At 32.5% G+C, this 17,016-nt stretch overlaps 3 protein-coding genes across 6 annotated transcripts; 2 read left to right on the forward strand and 1 right to left on the reverse strand.

The window, feature by feature from the left end:
- The first annotated feature begins 1,443 nt into the window (after window positions 1-1,443).
- On the forward strand, window positions 1,444-2,753 carry LOC129286063 (probable aquaporin TIP3-2). The gene is made up of 2 exons (XM_054922099.1): window positions 1,444-1,662; window positions 2,049-2,753. The coding sequence occupies exons 1-2, from the start codon at window positions 1,531-1,533 to the stop codon at window positions 2,751-2,753; spliced, it is 837 nt and encodes a 278-aa protein (XP_054778074.1). The 5' UTR covers window positions 1,444-1,530.
- Window positions 2,754-4,445: 1,692 nt separating this feature from the next.
- On the forward strand, window positions 4,446-5,488 carry LOC129286064 (probable aquaporin TIP3-2). The gene is made up of 2 exons (XM_054922100.1): window positions 4,446-4,583; window positions 4,672-5,488. Exons 1-2 carry the CDS (start codon window positions 4,446-4,448, stop codon window positions 5,452-5,454), a joined length of 921 nt encoding a protein of 306 aa, XP_054778075.1. The 3' UTR covers window positions 5,455-5,488.
- Window positions 5,489-11,943: 6,455 nt separating this feature from the next.
- Window positions 11,944-16,168, reverse strand: LOC129286897 (uncharacterized). 4 transcript variants are annotated; one of them, XM_054922991.1, is made up of 6 exons: window positions 15,626-16,168; window positions 13,093-13,389; window positions 12,710-12,928; window positions 12,480-12,608; window positions 12,350-12,390; window positions 12,099-12,237 (listed from the first exon to the last, which is right to left on the reverse strand). In XM_054922991.1, the coding sequence occupies exons 1-5, from the start codon at window positions 15,878-15,880 to the stop codon at window positions 12,370-12,372; spliced, it is 921 nt and encodes a 306-aa protein (XP_054778966.1). In that variant the 5' UTR covers window positions 15,881-16,168; the 3' UTR covers window positions 12,099-12,237; window positions 12,350-12,369. The 4 variants fall into 4 exon arrangements, with proteins under 4 accessions (XP_054778964.1, XP_054778965.1, XP_054778966.1 ...); XM_054922992.1 differs by having other exon boundaries at window positions 12,130-12,237; window positions 12,350-12,409; XM_054922989.1 differs by lacking the exon at window positions 12,350-12,390 and having other exon boundaries at window positions 11,944-12,300.
- Between the last annotated feature and the right edge of the window lie 848 nt (window positions 16,169-17,016).

The following is a 17,016-nucleotide window of genomic DNA, read 5'->3' on the forward strand; positions in this document are numbered from 1 at the left end:
TTTTGCTGGTAAATAATAAAAAAAAAAAACGACTTGTGAAAAATTTAAAACAATATAGTAAAAATACATATATGTTATTGTTAAAAGTTGAACCTTAAATTGTTTACATCTTCTCTAAATTAAAAACCTAGGTAATTTGCTGTCCCATTACAAGTACACGGCTCTATTTCAGATTCACAGTTTATTCACTTCCACAGACAGGTTGGCTTGAATTGAGAGGGAACATGTCAAGATACAACTTACAACAAGAAGAAGTTGCTCGTGAATGAGCCTCTGATCCTATTTTCGAATTATTGACTGCTTGGAAGGATCAATTTTATATTTCAGTTTGCATTATAAATATGTTGGAGATGCTGTAAGATAAGGATGTAGCTTGTGATTATTATCTGTATTTTATTGGAAATCCTCCAGTCGGGTTAATAGACTAACAGTGCTTTCCAAATTCTAGCTCTTCTCTATTTACAGGCACTCTAACCTATCAATAATAATGTGTATTTTACTGTCAGTATTTAAGAGTTTTATGAACACTTGAGTTTCGGTAGATTGATCGTATAATTGTTTTATTGATAAAAACTGGATATTATATGAGCTAAATCAATACAGAGAAGGGATATGTCTTACGAACAGTTATGCTTATGCACACGTCATGTTGAGTTGGTGTTCACACAAACTGTGTATGTGGATGGAGAACATGATGGAGTAATTAGTCTTCTTAGGCTGGTCATAAACAGCCTCCAAAAATTCCCTCTTATCATACTTTTGAACATTCAATTGCTTCATTGCCAATATTAAACAAACTTAGCCGAGAATTGGAATTTCTCTTTTGGGCACATCCTCTGCTCTTCTATACAAAGAAATTAATAAATATGATGATTGAAAGTTTAGATATGCTAGAGGACTTTGATGTTAATATTTAGCATTTCATTAATCCCTGTTAGTGGATTAGGTTATAGAAAGAGTTTAAGTCTTTATACGGCTTTTACGAAGTCTTCTTAATCTATAAAAAAAAAAATTGCTTTCTAATTGATAAAATTTCATTGATTTATATACATAAAAAAACTATTAATATTAATCTCTGTACATGAAACTTATCGATGTAATAGAATACTTAGTATTTATCTGGGCTTACAAGTTGCCTTGATCAATGGAAAAATTGCAGATATAACTATTAACCACAGAACCTTGTTTGTGACCTGTGAATATTCTAGGAAGTGAAGCTCAAACCTATCCATATCATAGACATTCACGGGGACAACATCTAATCAGTTTCCTTAACACGCAAAATGACTCTTAGGGAAGCACTAAAACCACAATATGTCACGGCCTCGTGGAGGGCTAGTTTGTCATAATTTATATATATTATGGCCGTCGAAGGCTATAGAATCAACCACCTAATAAAGACGCCAATGTTTCAGGAAAATTAACGTAAGATCAATGCTAAAATCCAAGTATGTTTTATCTTCTTCCACAACGGGGTTCTTTGAAAAGAGATTATAACCAGCCATTCCCTTCTCTCTGAGTTCAGACCAGATGGATTTATCAAACTCCAAAGTTGCAGAAGATCAATTATCCAGCAACTCTGATAGAATGCATGGCGAAATGAGTTCAGCTAGCAAGAAAACTTTATGGTCCATAGGAGCTTGTGATGTTTTCAGACCAGAGGTGATTGAATTATTTCCTGTCTTCCTAAATCACTTATTTCCTTTCATTGCTCTCTCTGATCCCTCTTTTGTATACATACGTTATAAGAACAAGTCAAAAAAAAAGCTCATTTTAAAAAACTAGTCTGTTAGGTGACACAGTCTTTAAAATTTATAAACATTATTTTATCTGTTTGAGAGCAATTATCTCTATGATACCAGCCTCTCAGTGAAAGTGTTACAAGCCGAAATTAAACCAAAAAAAAACCTATCTAAAAAACTACTAAACTAACATGTCAGGATAGAAGAGCCTTTCAACTTACAAATCTCATTTTGTGTTTCCTAGCGTGGAACTCGTAACAATGCATTGGTGTACGAAATGAATCTTAACAATTGTCTTTTGCGAAGGTATGGAGGGCAGCTTTGACAGAGTTAGTAGCAACAGCCTTACTAATGTTGACCCTCACAACCTCCATTATTGCATGCTTGGACTCAAACGAGGTTGATCCCAAGCTTCTTGTTCCTTTTGCAGTATTCATAATAGTCTTCCTCTTCTTAATGGTCACTGTCCCTCTCTCTGGAGGCCACATGAGCCCAGTCTTCACCTTCATCGCTGCCTTAAAGGGAGTCATAACTCTTACACGCACTCTCATTTACGTAATATCCCAATGCATCGGCTCCATTATTGGCTTTCTGATCATCATGACTCTGATGGACAAAAGATTGGCGCGAGTGTATTCCTTAGGAGGCTGTGCTGTTGCTGGCTTGAAGCAGCAAGAAGCTCTGTTGTTAGAATTTTGTTGTACTTTTGTGGTACTCTTTGTGGGCGTCACCATTGCTTTTGACAAGAGAAGGTCCCATCATTTGGGGTTGCCAATGGTGTGTTTGGTGATTGCGGGAGCCATGGCCTTGGCAGTTTTTGTGTCTATTACTGTGACTGGACAGCCTGGATATGCTGGCGTGGGCCTCAACCCAGCAAGGTGTTTGGGCCCAGCATTACTTCAAGGAGGCCCATTGTGGAATGGTCATTGGATTTTTTGGGTTGGACCATTCTTAGCTTGTATTCTCTATTATTTTATCTCTTTAAACTTACCTAACGAGGTTTTTGTTTAAATAAAATTAATCTTACTATTGATATGATGATGTTATTGTTGGATAATTTATAAGCATTTTTGTAAGTATCCTTTACTCCTTTAAGCTTAGAAACATGCCTTGATCATGAAGCTTTGAGACTTAACTCATATAAACTTTATTATACCAACAAGAAATATGAGAATTTTTTATGGTCATTTCTTTAGTCTTTTTCCAAGCCTGGAGGTCATTTCTTTAATTGATTTTCATGTATAAAAAGATTACATGATGTAAAAGAATGACCTATTTAAAAAGAAGAAGAATTGGCAACGTGTTTTTTTTTTTATTGTTCACATATACTTTTCTATTGGAGGTAATTTTTGTTTGGGATAGAATAGGCACTAAATGCAGATAAATCTCTCAATATAAATTTAAATATTGGTTTATCATGTTGTAAAAGACTAGTCTTTACCATTAGACTTAACCCATATCAGTTGCCATCAGTGTGTTAATGTAGTAAAATTGCTCCAAAAAAATCTTTCCCTTAATCCAGTTGAGTTTGCTTCATGAAGTGAGAGATTTGACTTGGTCATCATTTAATTTCTTTAATTGATGTATGTGTATATTTTTTAAAAAATACATGATGTAAAACAAAGGCCTGTTTAATTAGGGGGGAAAAAGTCTCGGTGATTCAACCATTCTTCCAATAAACTATTAATTTTATTTAAATTTAATGCATGAATGAAAATTAATGAGTACATAAATAGTTTATGAAAGGAACAAATTTCTTTGTATGCCTGTGCTTTGTTAGTACTTTGAAGTCTCATGACAAATAACACGTAAGGGAGTTTTATTTCTTACTTCTCAGACTTCACTCTACACAAGATGATTGCCATATAAATATAACGCTGCGCCTCATAACATTTCCAGATCAGACGTGTAATGTGATCACTTTGAATGATGCATACAAATACACAGAACATGCATGCACCTTTCATGATGATGCGTTGCGCATCTTCAACGTGGAACACAACTTGATCATTTGCTATAAAAATATACGGCTTATATAACATTTTGCAATAATTCATTTATTCCCATTATTTTAACATTATGCAGAGCTGGACATCTATTAGCAGATAATGAGACTTATGTATACTTACAAACGCATGCGATTATGACCATCCTTAAATATTTCTCTTCCTTTTACTATAAGATTATTTAGCTGTTATAGTGGCGAATTCGCATTTGTCATGACATGTAACATTTCATTTTGTTTTCCACGGGTGTCTCAGTGTGCCTGTCAAATACATAAAAGTATATATTCTTTAAACGACTTTGTTCGAAGGGAACACTGTACTGATGAGAGGAACCAGGAATCAGAATTGTTTTCTTTTTACTGTTGAAAGGGAAGCTTTATTTAACCTTGTTAGCTATAAGAAGGACGCGGGAGAAAATATAATTGTGAATAAAGTTTATAATATAGAGAGCTTTCAAGGAAATAAAAAACATAAAACTTACGACGTTGTAAAATCAAACGTTTTGGACTTGTTCATCTGGAAACCAAGTACAAACACACAATCAGTAAAACGGTATAATTAAAAGGAAACAACGCTTAAATAAAAAAGTAGCACGATCAAATAAGAGAGAGCTGTATAAATATCCCTTTCGGGTGTTAGACAAAATGGTTCATAAATAACCCAAACACCTCCTTCTTGACTTTGAGATCGAGGCTTCATGGATTCACAATCACTTAACTCTCAAGTCATCTCAGAAGATCAGTGCACCAGTTCTGCTAAAAACCGCGAAGCGAACAAGTCTTTAGAATCAAAGCTTCGAGTTTCCCTTGGTGCTCATGAATTCTTCAGTCCAGAGGTGATATAATCCAATACAGCGCAACATTGTGTTTCTCTGTCAAACTTACTAATTACCCTCACTATATTATTTCGTATGCATGTTTCAGATGTGGAAGGCAGCTTTGACAGAGTTAACAGCAACAGCATGCTTACTGTTCACCTTGACCACTTCCATTATAGCTTGCTTGGACTCACACGAGAGTGATCCCAAGCTTCTTGTTCCTTTTGCGGTATTCATCATAGCCTTCCTCTTCTTATTGGTCACTGTCCCTCTCTCTGGAGGCCACATGAGTCCAGTTTTCACATTCATCGCTACTCTCAAGGGTGTCATAACTCTCTCTCGCGCTCTCATCTACATATTCTCACAATGCATCGGCTCAATCATTTGCTTCTTGATCATTAAGAGTGTCATGCAGCAAAGACTGGCAGATTCATATTATTTAGGAGGCTGTGCTATTAGTGACATGAAGAAAGAAAAAGCCTTACTGCTAGAGTTTTGCTGCACGTTCGTGGTTCTTTTTGTGGGAGTCACGCTGGCTTTTGACAAGAGGAGGTCTAAGGATTTGGGTTTGCCAATGGTGTGTGTGGTGGTGGCAGGCGCCATGGCTGTAGCGGTATTCGTGTCCATCACAGTGACCGGGCAAGTCGGGTATGCGGGTGTGGGCTTGAATCCAGCAAGATGCTTGGGCCCTGCATTGCTTCAAGGAGGCCCACTGTGGAATGGACATTGGATTTTCTGGGTTGGGCCCTTCTTGGCATGTCTTTTGTATTATGGTGTGTCCATCAACTTACCAACGGAGGATTTGGTTTGTGTGGCTGGGGAGGGTGATATCTTAAAGTTAGGTTTGGACTTGTGTTCTGCAAAATTAGCTGGTAGTATAAGAGACTAAATGCTATGACATATTTTAGTAGACATATTATGTAGGGATGTTCTTTTTTAATTTTTTCACAAAGTACCATGTAATTCAATCTTAAAATGAATCTTTATTATATGTTATATTTTTAAACCTTGTAACATGAAAATTCACTGTAGATTTTTTACGTAATTTTTATGTCACAAAATAGTGATATTTATCCATAAAACAGAATATTCATCTGTTACAAAATAATTTGCAACATTAATTATAGGATAAATTGGCCCATTAAGCCAAAAAACAAAATCTTGTGCCTGAAATATATGGAGCAATTTTTTGAAATTTGAAAGTATGGTTGATTTACATTGATATAAAAGGAGTTTATTATTTATATGCATCGGTATATCATTGAAAAAAATAATAAACTGGCCATAATACAAAATAAAATTATATGTTATATTTTTAAATCTTGTAACATGAAAATTCCTTGCAGATTTTTTGTTTAATTTTTTATCCGTCACAAAATAGTGATATCTATCCATAAAACAGAATACTCATCTGTCACAAAATAATTTGCAACGTCACTATTTATATAACACAATAATAAAAAATTTGTTATCGCAAAAACTAAGAAATTTGTCACATTTTTTTTTAAATGTTAAGCTGATTGCATATTGTACACAGTTGCGAGGTCACTATTCTTCTTCAGATAGTTTGCTAATTGAATTCTATTAAGCTGATTGCTAATTTTGGATTTGAATAAAATTTGCACTGTGATAACTATGATATATATATAAAAAAAAAGTTAGGGTGAAAATGTAACTCCTAGTGCATTCTACAATTCTAGAACCCAGTGTCATCTTTAAAGAATTAATTGCCACATTTAAGCTAGTAAAATACTAAAATTTTTTGCGCTAATGTAATTGTACTGAGATATGGTAATTGTCACCTGTTTGCTGGCACACTTAAGCAACAATCAATACCCATCTGTTGGTGAGATATTCATAATATACTAGGTTCAGATATTTGTTTGTATTCCCCTTGTATTTAGCATTATTTATGGTTGTCATTGATAATTGATACTTTCATAAAAAAATTTATTTTGTAATTGGCTCATCTGCTTCAAATGAAAGCATATAGTTTTTAATTGATGAGATTAAGAGAAAGAGTAGAGATATAACTGAAATTATTGCTGAAGGGAGGCATAAGATTGAAATTCTTACCCCTGATACTTCTGAAGCCTCCTAATTTGGATATGGTAACTTGATAGATTAAAATGAACATTTAGTATGGGTTATATTTTAAAATCTTGTAGCATGAAAATTCATTTGTAAATTCAATATCAATAGATACCATTTTAAATAATAAGATATCACTTTGAATAATAAAATATGGGTTGGCTCACTAAGTGAGTGTATGATATTTTGAGAGAACATAATCACTTTCGAGTTATTTAGAGTCTTTTTGTTGCAAATTAGTTGTAAAAATTCTATATGATTGTACTAATATAGAATTTATCATTCATGTGTTATCAAAGCTTTGATACCACGGGCCAGTTCTAATACCACCTATCAAAACTTCACATTCCTAACACTATCTCAATTAGATTCTCATTAAGCTTCATAGATCTTACTCTCTTTCTTGTGTTAGTTGGCATGTTAGCTCCATGTAAGTAATGCGGACAATATGATTAATGTTTTAGTGCTTTTAAAAGTAAAAACATCTTAGGTTATATTTTCACTAAAAAACTGGATACTAAATACTGGAATTCCATAAGTTAGTAACTATACCTTATTTTAATGTGACTTTAAAATTGAAGCAAGTATATTATAATTGTAGCTAGATAATGCTTTTTTAAAAAAATGAAAAAAATATATTCAAGTTTGTGTATAATACTATAGTTACACTTTTGCATATTTTTACTCATTCAATTCCACACATTGATTGAGTATTAACTTATATACAATAACTTTTTCAAATTCAAATCTCGTTACTGTACCCATCATATTATGAATGCACACTTTAGAAATGCATTTAATATATACATGGCTCGAATAACAGCAAGGTAACAATAAAAATTAAGAAAATAGTGAAAAAAAAACTAAGTTAAAAAGAAAAAGAGGAAATGAATAGAAATTTTAAGAGGAAGGCTTATGTATATATTTAAGATACTTTATCCAATCAAATTAAAACAAATGATTCTTGAAGTGCTAAAAATATCAATGACAATAATTTATTATATGCAATCAAGAATTTGCCTGGGGTATCAAAGGCTTCTGTAGAAAAGTACAAATAAATCTGAATAGTTTCATATTTTTTTCTTCTAAAATTAGCGGTGACATCTTATAAGAAAATTAAGGGCTCGTATCATTTTTGTTTTTTTTTATCAAAAATATCATATCAAATTATAATGTGGATGAAAGAATATGTAAAACTAGTGATAATTTAAACTTCACAAGGTCTACTTTTTTCTTTAAAAATTTTTTAGACCAGCCTCTTTGGCATATTTTGGTCGCTTTCTTTTTGATATGAAATCATATTTCATCCACAAAATTAAGACTATAAAATTCTATAAATAAATCATCTTTTAATTTGGTCAAGTCGTTGTTGCTTGTTAACTGAGCATTTGTTGTCTAAACATAGCTTCACTAAGTCTCATTAACTGAACATTTCCACGTATAGAACAAATTCATTGAACAATTTGTGTCAACAAAAGATAAGGTCTAACAAATTCATCATTGAACATGTCAATAAAATGCAATTAAGAGGAGGGTTGGATATGACTATCTTCAACAGGTGGCTATGGGTTGGATTTTATAAAATGGTATGATGAAATATGTCCTTTGAAATACTAAACTTCTTTGTGCTAACGTAATCGTAGGGAGATATGAAGGTGATTGCCACCTATCTATTGGCACTCTTAGGCGGCAATTGATCTCCATCTGTCGGTGATATTGATAATATATTAGGTTTAGGCATTTGTTTGTATCCCCCTAATATTTAACACTATTCGGCACTGTTATTGACAATTGATATTTTGTTTAAAAAATTACATTTGCTTCAAATGAAAGCATACTAGTTTTAATTAATTAGATTAACATAAAGGGTGGAGATATAACTGAGATTGTAAAGGGTGGAGATATAACTGAGATTGTTGCTGCAGAGAGGCATAAGATTGAAATTCTCACCCTTAATACTCCCTCTATTCTTATTTATAATTCACTTCTAGCATGTTTTACTGGAACTAAGAAAAATCTTAAACCTCATTAATTTTATCTTAAAATTTAATAAGTTTTCACCTTTATTCCTAATAAATATTCTTAAATTTCATTACTGATATTTTTATTTAAAACATTAAATAAGGGAAAAAATATAAAGAAAACCATTGGAACTATAAATGGAACTAATTTTTTTCTTCTCTCTCTGCCCTATAAATAGGACCAAAAAAGTACTTCTCAAGCCTCCTAATTTGGATATGGTAACTTGATTGATTAAAATAAATTTTTAGTATAGGTTATCTTTTAAAATCTTGTAACGTGAATGTTCATTGTAACTTCAATACTAACATATATCATTTTGAGATATCACTTTGTATAATAAAATATGGGTGGGTGGGTTCACTAAGTGAATGTATGATATTTTGAGAGAATATAATCACTTTCGAGTTATTTAAAGTCTTCTATTATACTCTGTTGTGAAAATTCTATAGGATTGTATTAATATAGAATTTATCATTCATGTGGTGTCAAAGCTCTAATACCACGAGTCAATTCTAACACCACCTATTAAAAGCCCCCATTCCTCACACTATATCAATTAGAGTCTCATCAGGCTTCACATATTTTTCTTCCTTTCTTGTGTAAGTTGGCATGTTAATTGCATGTAAGTATTGCTAACTATATGATTGATGTTTTTGTGCTTATAAAAGTAAAAACATTTTAGGTTATATTTTCACTAAAAAAACTTGATACTAAATACTGGAATTTCACAAGTTAGTAACTTCACCTTATTTTAATATAGCTTTAAAATTGAAGCAAGTATATTATAATTGTAGTTAGATAGTTCTTTTTTAACAAAATAGAAAAAATATCAAAATATTTTTTCAAAACAAATATTTAAGTTTGTGTGTAATTACATTTTTCCATGTTATTTGCATATTTTAATTCATTCAATTCCACACATTGATTGAAGATTAACTTATATACAATAACTTTTTCAAATTTAGACATTGTTACCTTATCAATCACATTATGAATGCACACCTTGTTATCTTAGATGGTTATTATTATGCATTCAAGCTCACTTTGCTTCTAAATTCATTAAAATCACTCATTATTATTTATATACCTATAGCTCCCCTCACCTGGGTAAAATGAGAACTTTTTTTTTACACGCATATACATAAACTTTAAAGTAATTAATAGATAGTTAATTTTTAACTTCAACAAGTTTCGAGTTTCTCCTATATTTCCTATATGCATTATATATGTCAGTTTCATTTTCGTATTGCTCGTTCTTAGTTCATAGTTCATTTTCGTATTCCTTCGTTTACCTTTCTATTCTCTACAATTGATTTACATGTAATTGCTATAGTTGCAATCACTTTAGGTAACACTTTTTTGCTATTTTTTTCAATTTGCTTCAATTTATTTTATTTTTATTCGATTGACAGTGACCTTTCCCATCTTTTTTCCCAACTTGTTGAAGCAAGGGATGCCATTTCTACTTTCATCCTAGTTCGCAGTGACTCTGCCAAAATCCCACATATGAAGGCCATTCTTGATTCTTGTTTCAAAATTAAGGATTTTGACACACCCAAATATTTTCATGGCATTGAAATTACTCTCTCCTTTACTAATATATACACTTCATGTCAAAAAAAAGTTTGTTTTTGATATCTTAGCTGACAATTGTTATTGTTTTGCTTGCACGCTAGTCAAAAGATTCTTTCACATGCTTGTTTTGATATTTAGATTATGATACTTCTAGACTTGTACTACAAATTTAAGAGTTATTTAGAATCTTTCATTATAATTTGGTTGTAAGAGCTCTATGTAATTGTACTAATATAGAATTTATCCTTATTCTGATACCACTTACAAGGAAGCATGGATATGACATTTTCACCGGCATATCTATATTTGATGTGTATGTTCAAGCCCAATGCATTTTTTATTTAAAATAGTGAGATATGGTTAGGACGTAATAGTTATGGCTCAAATATGAAACATTGTGTTTTGAACTTTGTTTTTAGAACTAAAGTCATACAGTTTTTAAAATCCTCCCCATTTTGCATCTATACTATGTTGTCGCTTTCATCTTTGTTCTCTAGTCTCTTGACCACAACTCATCTCTTCTTCTTTGGTTGCTCTGTCATGGACTTATGTGGTTTTATAGTTGTTCTTCTGTAGTCTCATCTTGCTCAGTTGCTCCTTATCAAGTTCTCATCTTGTTGAATTCGTGTGGTCCTCTTCCTCCCTCCTCAATCACAATTACTTTTTTTTAAATATCTATCTTGTGGTCTTTGATTACATTTTTTTTCTTTTATTTGTTCAATTCTATCTATCATGGGCTCATAGTTTCCAATTACAATTTTATTTATTAAGTTAGCATAAAGTCAAGTTTAGTTTTAAATTAAAGAAAAAAATTAATCATTTAATCTTTATAGTTTTAATGCAATTCCTGAACTTTGACTCATTATAATTCACTTATTATAGTTTTAATTTGATTGTAACTCAATTCTTAAACTTTACCTTTTACGATTTAATCCTTATAATTTTAACTACTTAAATATTGGTGCCTATATTTTAAAAAATAGAAGTATCAAGATTAAAAATATGTTAAACTTTTAATAAAAGGGTTTAGTAATTTAAATAATTAGTAATAAATTTTAACATATTTTTAATTTTTATAATTTTATTTTTAAAAATATAAAGATCAACATTTAAATGGCTAAATTAAATTACAAGAAGTAAAGTTCAAAAATTAAATTATAATTAAATCAAAATTTTAAAGACTAAATTATAACGAGTTTAAGTTTAAAAATTGAGTTACAATTAACTTAAAACTATAAAGAAAAATGATTATTTTTCCTAAATTAAATGTCATAGGCTCTTTTCTTTTTTCTTTAAATATCATGTGATTCAATCTTAACAGTAAAACTATATTAGGTTACATTTTTATTAGAAAACTTGACCTTAATTTAAGGTAGTTTTAAAATTGAAACAAAAAAATTATAACAGCGTGCAGATGATATATTAAAAAAAATTAGAAGAAACATCAAATTTTTTTTTCAAAACAGTTATTTAAGTTTGTTTATAATTACATTTTCTCCATGTTACTTGTAAGTAAACTATTTGAAAAGGCCCGCCATAGTATAAAATGCGTTATTTTGTTCTAGTGGTAACAAGGTAATCCCGGGACGCTGTTCCGTCTTGAATCTTAAGGGCATTCTATATTTTCATCTTGAAGATGCTGCTCAGCTAACAAATCTTCTTCCTAGAACACAAATTATGGCAATAATAATTTACATAAAAACAAAAATTATCATAAATAGTTTCTTTTACACTTTATAAAAATACTTAAATCAGGGCGGTTCGGTAGTTAGGCTGCTTCACTGCGGGGAGGCTGCAAGAGCATGGAAGGACCCAAGGGCTCATGCACAACTGAATTTGAAGAAACTGATATTGGATTGCCCTCTAATTGCAACATGATACTTCCCAGTATCTCAGTTAAAATTTTCTTAAACTCGCCATCCTTAACTGTCTTTCCATCATGTGCATCTATCATCTTGAAGACTTCCTCAATAACTTTATCCATCTGTAAATCATAAACATGATTTTGCACAAGTGGCTCCAGAAAAATACTACACATGCTCGTCTTCTGAATTGAAAACAACAAAAACTGTAACTCAGAGTATAGCATCATATACCAGGCCTTAAAGTTTCTCAGTCATCTGGCATGCTTGTTTACCTTAAACATCCTCCAGGAACTTGCAAGATAAAATAAAGTGAAAGAATTTGTAATATAGGATGGATTAACTGTGAGCATTAGCAACATACCTCTTCAATGGCACCAACTGGAGGTAAACCAGCAGATGGAGACACCACATCCAGGGCCACCCGCAGATAGTCCTTCGACACTTTTCCATTACGATCTTTTGGCAGATTCTCCAAAGCCGAGTTCAAGGTCTGCAATTCATTACAGATTGGCAAATTACGTCTACAGAGCTCCAACAAAATTCAATCAAGAATATGAAAGATTTTATAGAGAAATCGAATGAAAAATAAACCTTTTCTAACTCAAACTTGCTGGATAATAGTCGCTTAACACCAGATCCGTCAAAAGTGTTTTGACTGTGGGCAACAATGACAGGTTGCTCCTTAAGATGTTCAGCCACCCTCAAAGCCACTTTCCTAAATTCCATCAAAAATATCTCTTGAGAAATGGGGTCATCCCAATCAGGGCCTTCTGGAGATTGTAGCGCGGGATCCACAATGTTGTTAAATACCTAAATGCAACGAGGTTGAGAATTTCTCACAATCGAAATGGAAAATAAGAGCCTTACAAACACATTAAATTAATATTCATGGTTCTAGTCACTCCAAAAAAAAAATTGTGGGAAAATAAATCGTAATTCTGTACAGCAATATTAAAGTTGAGTTAATAAATTACCCAAGAATCAGAAGTGGGAGGAATTCCTTGCTCAACTGTAAGCTTCCCCATAGCTTCAACTATATGGTCACGGAGTGATAAATTAGGGGACTTAATCTCGAAGAATGTGGATGCCATTTCTGGTTCATAACTTGGACTATTAACAAATTCAAATAGATCTTCCCCATCAATACGAAGTATCAGAATTGGGTCTCTCTTCAGCCCAGCAGCCATACCCAACAGAATGTCAGAGAGAACCTCTTTGAATTCAGCCTTGCTCACTTTCTCCACCTTCCCATGGGTGAACTCATTCAAGACCTATAGAGCAAGTCAATAGAAAGTTTAACATGCATAGAAAATTCAACAACCAAACTGCAAAAACAGAAACTATCAAAGGAATTGCATAGAGCTTGCTCTTCCCAACACATTACTTTGCATGACAATAGTTTTTTGCATTTCACAAACTTAAAGGAATGAAAAAGGTAAAGAAAAAAAGGAGGCCGGAAAGAACCCTCCCCCCCAAACACACACTTCGATGCCATGGTCCAAAATAAGTCAATTACTGTAGAATTATATTACTTCTTTTTCCTCTTGTGGTCATGACATCCTACGCATTACATATTTATTGTTTATCTATCTCAAGCAGAGAGTAGGCAAGAAATTCGCTTTTCCCTAAAGTATGCCACTATAAGAACAACCATGCTTGTCCCCACTCCCCACAAGAGCACTGCCTTCAAAAAGAGGAGAGGGTACAAGAAGCCATTGACTACAATAGCACATTGACTTCTTGTAACTTCAGAGTACAAACTTTACAAAAACATCTAAATAGTAAAGTTTATAATCTTAATATAGTCTAAACAGCGATCATCACCATTAGTTAATAATATATAATAAATTCTTAAGTATTTACCTTATATTAAATATGGTTAAGAAAGACAGGAATTGCATTTGGTTGGGGTAGACGTATACCTGAAGAAACAAATCTATGAGAAAGATAAAAAATTCAACATTTTTTATATTTAACATGTCATAAGAATTCTGAATTTTTATCATTCAAATAATTATAGATTAAAATACCAAGGTAATAATCAATATATCAACATATTTTTATTATATAAAAGTATAATCATCGGATATCATTATTTTACTATTGATTCATTATTGATGTGATTGTAATTTATTTTTTCAAATCTTGTATGATTTTAAAAATTTGTGCAAGCGCTTGAAATTAATTTTGAGGATAGTTTAATCTTAAGTGATAATGAAAAGCACAGCGGAGCAGGAAAAGCAATTGAATTCGAAAAGCAGAGTCCACAATATCGCTACCGACCGACCAAGCTATCATAGCCATATGTAGGATATTTGTGGGGCAGTAGACTTCGAAATCTCGTTCTTTGAAACAGAAGAAGAATATCACTGTTTACTAGCATCAAATGAGAAGAAAGAATATCAACTACATTTATTTCACTCAAAATATCAACTATATTTATCATAAGCGAAACGAATTTTAGTCCCTTTCTGCCTTGGCATCTTAAAGCATCAAACTAGGAGATTTAACAAAGGAAAGTAAAAAAGAAGTGACTAGTTCTTTCCAATGGCACAACAAAGCTTAAAACCCACGGAAAGAACATGATAATGAAGAACCGACAGACGAGAATGAAAAGAAATGAGATTATGATAATGATTCAAGAATTCTTTGAAGGAATCATAATTATTACGAACACATTGAAATGACAGAATTCCACAACCAGAACCAAAAGTCTAAGCATATCTAAGCCCTCGTTTTAGCAATGAGGATAGATAAGCTCTACGGTTAATCTTTCCATCCTTCTCTTAGAATTATGACTTCATCTCCAAGGACCCTCTACTTAACCCTCATTTAATAATTAATTAAAACTAGTAATGTTTCTTCTCCCATGTTGCAGATTCCAAACTCAAAATCCAAATAAATTAACCTAATTAAGTTATTCCCACGTGTTAGATCTAATATCTCAATTCATATATGATATAATAAAATAGAATAAAATAACATGGAATCCATGACTACTTATTACAGACACCTCGATTATTTTGAATGTAAACAGACGCACAACTCACTAAACTCCTATAGTCTTCAAAGAGTGCAGAGATAATGGAGAAAGTAAGAGTATCGTGTATTTAGTGGTTATCGACTGATCGATTTATGAAGATCAGATCAATAATTATTTTATTAAATAATTAAATAATTATATTCTATCATCTCTGACTTACTCCTTTAAGAGATAGGGAATAACTGATGGTTATTGGACTGTGGTTTGGATCTCTGTCCATTAGGCTCACTTGTGTGGTAGAGTCCACACAAGATCATAAAGATCAATTTATTTAAGCTTATTAATTAATGTTAATTAATAAATAAATATTCCAACATAATTTTCATATTCAACTCACCTACCTGACAACATTGCTAAAACTCCAAGCGATTTCAGCTTAATCACCAAATTAAGAGAACTCTAGAACACGTATAGAACACTCCCAGCATACAAAACAAGAAAAATATTGAGGACAGAGTAAAAACCTCAGAATAAATGTGATCGGACTCAGGATTCGTGCCCTGAGCAGGCAATCCGAGAGCAGCACCGATGTCGGCGACGGCAGGCTGGAGCTCCTTCACCGAGAGCTTACCGTCACCGTCTCTATCCAACTCCCGAAACTTATGGTCCACGAAATTGGTGAATACTTGATGGTTCCCAACCAACTCCATTATACTGGAACCATCTAGAACCTGTCCATTTGCGACACTTCTCTTCTTGCTTGATAAAACAGCCTCCATTCTACGTTACAGCTAACTAGTACAACTGATTGGGATTTTGCTTTGTCTCGTGAGTCCTGCGAACTTGGAGCTGGAGTGAGGGAGTGTTTTGCTTGGAGGGTTCGGATTCGGAGTTTGAAAGCCTCCTTGTCCTGTGCAAGAGTCTCAGGGCTTAATCGACGAAAGAGAAGATGAAGGAAGGATCACTGGGCCAGCAATGGCCTCCCGAAATAGCAAAGGAATATCAAAGAATTATTACTTCCCAGGAAGGGCAAACACCGCATGTGCTGCGAAAAGTTTTAGGTCCTGTTTGGATGGGATTTCCCCTCTCAAATTTTCCTCACCGCTTTAAATGGGTTTTGAAATTCTTGGCCTTGTCTTGTCTCACTTCTAACTTTGTTTTTAAATCTTCCACGCTTTTGAAAATCAACTTTTTAACGAGTCTATTTAACATATTGATTAAGTAAATGGAGTGGAATATAATCATCTTCATTATCGATGGAGTTGGTGTTGCAGGAAGGACTAATATTTGAGTTTTTGAAGTTACATGTTTGTCTAGTTTAAATAAAAAAGGATTGAAAAAATGGGAAAAAAGAATATCAGGGGAAAAAAACCCATCAGAAAAAATAGTAAATTTCGTAGTTTTTTTCCCCAGTATTTTTCTTCTTTTTATTTTTCTCTGTGTTTAAATCAAGAGTTGGCATCTTATCAGGCTTTGAATAAGATTGTTTCTAGGAGTACAGCATCTAAAAAGATAGCAACAATGTTATATACAACTTATTTAAATTTAAAATTATGTTTGAACTTGATTTTTTAAAACTTTCCTGAAACTTGAAATTTAAATTACATATGTCCTGAAATTTTATTTTTGATGAAGATATTATAATAATTTAATGCGATAGGAGGAAGCTGCATTTTGAGATGAAACAAACAAGTGCTAATTAGGAGAAGACCACTAATCAATTCGTGGGTGGGACACGTGGGGCCATTGACGATGGCCACCTATCATAGCTACTTAATTAAACCATGCGCCAATGCCTGCCACTTTTCCAGAAGTGATAGAAAATCAGTAAAGAGAATAGAGTCTTAAATATAAAATTTTACAAAATTCACCAATACAAGTGAACAAATAACGATTAATATGACAATTATCTAGT

Source organism: Prosopis cineraria, unplaced genomic scaffold, assembly GCF_029017545.1.
Source record: "Prosopis cineraria cultivar Desert tree isolate PC_DT_omini unplaced genomic scaffold, ASM2901754v1 PC11, whole genome shotgun sequence".
NCBI lineage: Eukaryota > Viridiplantae > Streptophyta > Magnoliopsida > Fabales > Fabaceae > Prosopis > Prosopis cineraria.